Source organism: Rhinoraja longicauda, unplaced genomic scaffold (assembly GCF_053455715.1).
Source record: "Rhinoraja longicauda isolate Sanriku21f unplaced genomic scaffold, sRhiLon1.1 Scf002145, whole genome shotgun sequence".
Lineage (NCBI taxonomy): Eukaryota > Metazoa > Chordata > Chondrichthyes > Rajiformes > Arhynchobatidae > Rhinoraja > Rhinoraja longicauda.
The window spans coordinates 3,719-10,834 of NW_027603359.1; the positions used below are offsets into that span (position 1 = coordinate 3,719).

At 41.4% G+C, this 7,116-nt stretch overlaps 1 protein-coding gene across 1 annotated transcript; it reads left to right on the forward strand.

Annotated features, from left to right (window-relative positions):
* Positions 1-215: 215 nt before the first annotated feature.
* Positions 216-3,249, forward strand: LOC144591826 (msx2-interacting protein-like; the record flags this gene model as incomplete). Its single annotated transcript, XM_078395843.1, has 2 exons — positions 216-536; positions 2,779-3,249. Coding segments are annotated over 2 exons (792 nt in total), but the record flags the coding sequence as incomplete, so codon positions are not given.
* Between the last annotated feature and the right edge of the window lie 3,867 nt (positions 3,250-7,116).

Below are 7,116 nucleotides of genomic sequence, written 5' to 3' on the forward strand. Positions count from 1 at the left end.
AACAACACACATCCTCAGGATCAAGTAATGAGTCTCTGGAGCAGTAAGGCCACAGCACTAACTGCTGTGCCAATAGTGTGTTTAAATTTAATTATAATCTTTAAACAATAGTTGAAAATAATCGTCTGAATATTGGCATAATATGTAACGTATTGATTATAAAATGCTTTGGTTAGTTTGTATTTTGAATAATTATTTTTTCCCCTTTTTTTCAGATATGGCCGAGTGGAAAGTGTCAAAATTCTTCCCAAAAGGGGCTCAGAAGGAGGAGTGGCAGCCTTTGTGGATTTTGTGGACATCAAAAGTGCACAGAAAGCGCACAATTCTGTCAATAAAATGGGAGACCGGGACCTTCGAACGGATTACAATGAGCCTGGCACTATTCCAAGTGCTGCCCGGGGATTAGATGATACCGTTCCTATAGGAACACGTACTAGAGAGGTTTCAGGGTTCAGGGGAGGTGGTGGGGGGCCAACATATGGACCGCCACCATCACTACATGGACGGGAAGGACGTTATGAACGGAGACTTGATGGGTAAGTTCCAAGGTTTCTCTAGGCAGGATTTTGATAAATAGTGTGAGAAGCAGCAACTCGTGTTTAGGTTCCCCAGATGGATTTAAGGAGGAAATCTGTACACTCGTGTCGTTGTTGGATATGGAAGAGAATTGAAACCAGTAGCAGCTCTGGCCTCTTCGCAGTGGATCTATTCTGCAGCTGGCTGGATGACTACTCCTGGGATAAGTTTGGTTAGTGTGATGGAAGGTTTCTATCAGTTACTATGGAGTTAACCCTCGAAATAAGCTTCCCTTTTCTCCCTGGATTGCAAGCAGTTCCCTCTGGATGTATCCCTTCGATTGAGTGGCATGATATTACATCCTGGTACAACCAACCTGAGGAATACTATGGAATTATTAGACCTTCAGTTCAGGCAATATTGAAGTGCATTGAAGACTTTCTGCAGTATCATATTGGCTTTGGTTTAAATGTAATATATTGATGTGCGTTCTTTGGATATGAAATCTTTCGATGAACCACCTTGAAGAATATTACAGCTAATAATTTTCAACATGAATTCATGGAAAGGAAAACTGAAGAATTGAGGAAGTAACACATACAAGGGTCTACATATCTGTATGTTATTTTGATTCACCCCGATTGGATCTTATGGATTTTTCTGGTCTGATGGTTAAATTATAGAAGCTTTCAAACATTTGGAATTTTATTTTCCCGCATAATGGAATGGAGGGCATTATCACTTCAACGTGGGATTATATTCATCTTAAAGTAGTTGTATGGCAGATTGGATTACCTGGTTTGTGTTTCATATTCATCTTGATTCTACTTATTGTACCAGTGGACTATCAAACAAGGGACATCTGTTAGTGGATACTTTACATTTTAACTTTCAGATCAAAAATGAAAAGATTTTAAGACATGGCAACTGGCTGCTAGAAAATGGATATTATATGCCTACTACTAGAAGAAAGCACTATGCTCTGGGAGTAACGGGTATAGTTGCTTAATATCGACTCGAATTGGGATACATTTATCTACATCCATCTGAACGCACTCCGCATCTCAGAAAGGTCTTGGGGTTTGGGAGTTACTATTAAACTTTGGGAGCTATCTGTTTGATGCGAATGTACGTAACACTGGCAATGGAAATTTATCTTTCTTGGGCGTTCAGTTTTCTTGATACAATCCCCAAATCAATGCGGCACTAGCACTGTCCGAAGTTGGATTACCCCTTTAAGAGGGGACCAAATTGGGAATGTTTGTACACTTTTCTCTCCCTAGATTTAATTGGGATTTAGGTCGTGTTTACTGCAGTCTAAAAAGGTTGGTATGCCCTGCCATGCGTATCTTAGCCCCTCTTCTAACCCAGTCAACCCTTTCTTTCCACTAACTCCAGTAGTCATTAGCACTGCTAAAAGTTCAATCAGCACTTAGCCAATAGAATCTCACTGTCTTGCACCTCTGTGAGCTACTTTGCCTGTCTTTTGTCTTTCATGGATTAGGAATTTGTATTTTTTTCGTGTGTCAGCTGATGGCAATAATGCTTTGGAATCAGCTTGCTTCTTTTCATTGCTGAAAGGTCAGTGTAAAATGATTCCACAGTACATTATAAGCACAGTTCTATACCTCCTTGATTAAGTCAACTTGACTACGCATAGCTTAGTGGCTTTGCTTCTCGGTGTCTTTTGTTTTCTGAATCTGTAGAATGTCAGCAAAATAGTAATACTGTTTTAATATCTTGCATGGAAGAAATTTAGAATGGGATGGGATTTAAAAAAATAACCGGAATGAAAACAAAACAGTAAAGATTGAGTAGAGTTATGTAAATTCCAGAATTTAAAATAACTAGATTTCTGGATATTATTATGTCTTTTACTGCGGCAAATTACTCAGCGAATTAGTTAGCTTTTGGTAAATCAGCTTCTACAATAATCCTTTCCTGACTATACCTGAGAATTAGGAAATAAAAGCATAGTAATTAATCTAATATCAACTGCAATAGGAAATTAATAAGCAATGGTTTACTGTGAAATATAAGCACTGGAAGAAAACATTACTTTTTTTTAACAATAATAGCTACTGAACGCAATGCTTTTACCAATTTTATAAATGTTTCCATATAGTCGCTATTTAAAATTCAAGTGCTTATTTTGCCAGTTTAGTGTGGGGAATTCGGGGATCTTTCAGCTATGTGGATGATGCTTGACTGATTCTTTGTTTTCCTTCTTTTCCTCCAACCCCTAACCCAAACAAAACACAGGGCTTCTGACAACCGGGAGCGTACTTATGATCATAGTGCCTATGGACACCACGATCGGACAACGGCAGGGTTTGATCGTCCCAGACATTATGAACAGGATTACTATAGAGATCCTCGGGATCGAACTATACAACACGGAGTTTATTATGGGTCAAGAAGTCGAAGTCCTACTCGATTTGAAGCTCATGATCCACGTTATGAACAAAGAGGGAGGGAACAGTTTGCAATATCAAGTGTAGTACACCGAGATCTCTACAGGGAAGATATTACTCGGGAAGTAAGAGGGAGACGGCAGGAAAAGAATTATCAGCACAGCCGAAGTCGATCCCCACATTCCTCACGGTCAGGAAACCAATCCCCACAGCGACCTAGCCAAGGACGGTCACGGCGATCTCCCAGTGGCAGTGGGTCCCGGAGTAGGTCATCAAGCAGTGATTCAGTCAGCAGCAGCAGTAGTACCAGCAGTGACAGGTAGGTGGAGAGGAGCGTACCACAAATAGTTTCCATCGACAAATCCCATTTGACATCAGATGGGATCACTTGGCCTTTTTGCTTGTCATCAGAAAAGGTGAAGTGTACAAGTTGGCAAAACTCAGCTGGTTATCTTTCTTTATAGTACCGTTTAAATCCAGAGAGGTGTCAGCAAAATTATTTAAAAGAAAGGAATGTATATTTAGCACAAACCCACCAAAGCGATTTTTGTGCCATTCAAATGCAAAATTAACGTACTGTTGTTATTAGGATGTTAGTGAAATTGCAATGGAACAGATGTATCATTTATGCCATTTCCATGAAGGAGAAAAAATACCTTTACAATAGGGTACATCTGAAAATAGCATTTGTGTAGAGCCTGTGGGTAAATTGGTGATGGTAGTAGCAATCTATTGTGATAAGATAATTCTGTAAGCTTGAGTATGAACTTTTTCCCTCTGTAACAAAGTGGCAACAGTGTTTACACATTTGGATGTAAATCCTCACCACAATGACTTTCCGTTCAGGATGGTCATTGCATCAAAGTAGTTGCATATGTTTAGTCTATTCAGATGCTTTGTAATTAGGGAAAAAAATCGTTTTTCAGTCATTTCTAATATTACACATCACCGTATTCACAATATCAGAACCTTTTATCTTTCCGACTTTGCTATCCTGCCACTAACTTAATATTCAATGTCAAATTTCTGTGCGTGTATAAAAACTGAGAAGCCTTTTTTTCCCTACTTGGTGATACATAGCAGCCAATTGTTGATTTGCAAAAACAATTGCCTGTTTTGTGACCACTATTAGCAGAAAGATCAAGATGTTTTGCCTGTTTTTACTGAACATTTCAATGAGAAAGTATAACTTGTATTATTCCATGATAATCAAATGTGCATTTTTGTAATGTTTTATGACGTTATCTAACAATTGGAAAGATTGTGGCATTGTGCTTAATCCCTGTCAACTAGATGCAGCAGATCCTAAAAATGTACATAGTGAAAGATTTACATTTCCTACTGATCATTTAAGCTTAGATTATTTTTAGAATTATTTTTAATATTATTTTACTTGTTGCATTCTGCTGCCTGTAGTGGCAATATGGTGTGTGTGGGCTCACTCAGTTTGAAGCATTGCCATGGTAGAATCATTAGTTAGTAAGTCTACTTTAGAAGGCAAAGTCCCTTTCATTGGCTGGGTAAATGTAAAAATTGTCCCTAATGGGTGTAGGATAGTGTTAATGTGCGGGGATCGCTGGGCGGCACGGACTTGGAGGGCTGAAAAGGCCTGTTTCCGGCTGTATATATATGATATGATATGATATTCCTCAATTTAGGTAGTGCCTTTGATAATTTATTTTGTTGCATGGTAAATTAGAACTATGCACAATATTCCAAATGAGATCTATCCAACTTTCTACACAGGTATAATGTAACTATTTAATTACTTAACTTTTGTTCATTAGTTTGGTTTAGTTTATCATTGCCACGTACCAAGGTACAGTGAAAAGCTTTTTTGTTGCATACTATCCAGTCAGCGAAAAGACTATACATGCTTACGATCAAGCCGTCCACAGTGTACAGATACAGGATAAGGGAATAACATTTGGTGCAAGATAAAGTCTGATAAAAGATAGTCCGAGTTTCTCCAATGAGGTAGATCGTAGGTCAGGACCACTCTCTAGTTGGTGATAATATGGTTCAGTAGCCCGATAATGGTAGCTGAGCAGTGGCAGTGGTTTGCAAGAACAATGTGGTCTTCATTTTCCTCATGTCTAAATTATAGTGCCCTCCATAATGTTTGGGACAAAGACCCATCATTTATTTATTTGCCTCTGTACTCCACAATTTGAGATTTGTAATAGAAAAAATCACATGTGGTAATGTGCACATTGTCAGATTTTATTAAAGGGTATTTTTATACATTTTGGTTTCACCATGTAGAAATTACAGCAGTGTTTATACATAGACCCCCGTCCCGTCCCCCCCATTTCAGGGCACCATAATGTTTGGGACACATGGCTTCACAGGTGTCTGTAATTGCTCAGGTGTGTTTAAATGCCTCCTTAATGCAGGTATAAGAGAGCTTTCAGCACCTAGTCTTTCCTCCAGTCTTTCCATCACCTTCGGAAACTTTTATTGCTGTTTATCAATAAACTAAAGTTGTGTCGATGATAGTCAAAGAAGCTATTATGTAACTGAGAAACATGAATAAAACTGTAAGAGACATCAGCCAAACCGTAGGCTTATCAAAACCAACTGTTTGGAACATCATTAAGAAGAAAGAGAGCACTGGTAAGCTTACTAATCGCAAAGGGACTGGCAGGCCAAGGAAGACTTCCACAGCTGATGACAGAAGAATTCTCTCTATAATAAAGAAAAATCCCCAAACACCTGTCTGACAGATCGGAAACACTCTGCAGGAGTCGGGTGTGGATTTGTCAAAGACCACTGTCCGCAGAAGACTTCATGAACAGAAATACACAGGCTACACTGCAAGATGCAAACCAGTTGTTAGCCACAAAAATAGATGGCCACGTTACAGTTTGCCAAGAAGTACTTAAAAGAGCAACCACAATTCTGGGAAAAGGTCTTGTGGACAGATGAGATGAAGATTAACTTATATCAGAGTGATGGCAAGGGCAAAGTATGGAGGAGAGAAGGAACTGCCCAAGATCCAAAGCATACCACCTTATCTGTGAAACACAGTGGTGGGGGTGTTATGGCCTGGGCATGTATGGCTGCTGAAGGTACTGGCTCACTTCTCGTCCTTGATGATTCAACTGCTGATGCTAGTAGCATAATGAATTCTGAAGTGTATAGACACATCCTGTCTGCTCAAGTTCAAACAAATGCCTCAAACTCATTGGCTGGCGGTTCATTGGCAGTAGCAGCAGCAAGCAGCAGCAGTAGCAAGCAGCACCAAGCTGTGTTGCTTGGGAAGTAGTGTGTGGGGATTGTGTGGGGATAGTGTGGGGATAGTAAGGAGTAAGACCTGTGTGATCTCCCGGACTAGTTTCGATCGCCTAGCTTGGGGTCGGAGAGGAATTTCCCGGATTTTTTCCCAAATTGGCCTGGGTTTTTTATCCGGTTTTTCGCCTCTCCCAGGAGATCACTCAGTTCTTTTGGGTGGGCGGTTGGAGCGGTTGGAGTAGCGGCCGGGCGGTAGGTTTAGTAACCGAGCGCGGGGCTTTGTTTGGAGAGTATGACTGCCAGGGCAGTTTTTTGTTCTGGGTGTCAGATGTGGGGAATCTGGGAGTCTGATAGTCTTCCAGACATCCACATCTGCGCCAGGTGTGACGAGATGGCGCTCCTAAGGGACCGTATTAGGAACCTGGAGCGGCAGATTGATGACCTCCGTCTGATCAGGGAGAGTGAGGAGGTTATAGATAGGAGTTACAGGGAGGTGGTCACTCCTAGACCACGGGAGGTAGACAAGTGGGTCACTGTTAGGGGGGGCAAGGAACAGAGGCAGGGACTAGGGAGTACCCCGGTGGCTGTACCCCTTGGAAATAAGTACTCCTGTTTAAGTACTGTTGGGGGGGACAGCCTACCTGGGGGCAACGACGGTGCCCGGGCCTCTGGCAAGGAGTCCGGCCCTGTTGCTCAGAAGGGTAGGGAAAGGAAGAGGAGAGCAGTAGTAATAGGGGACTCTATAGTGAGGGGGTCAGATAGGCGTTTCTGTGGACGCAGTCGGGAGACCCGGATGGTGGTTTGCCTCCCTGGTGCCGGTGTCCGGGATGTGTCTGAGCGTGTCCAGGATATCCTGAAAGGGGAGGGAGAGGAGCCAGAGGTCGTGGTACATATAGGTACCAACAATATAGGTAGGATAAGGGAAGAGGTCCTGAAAGGAGAATTCAGGGGG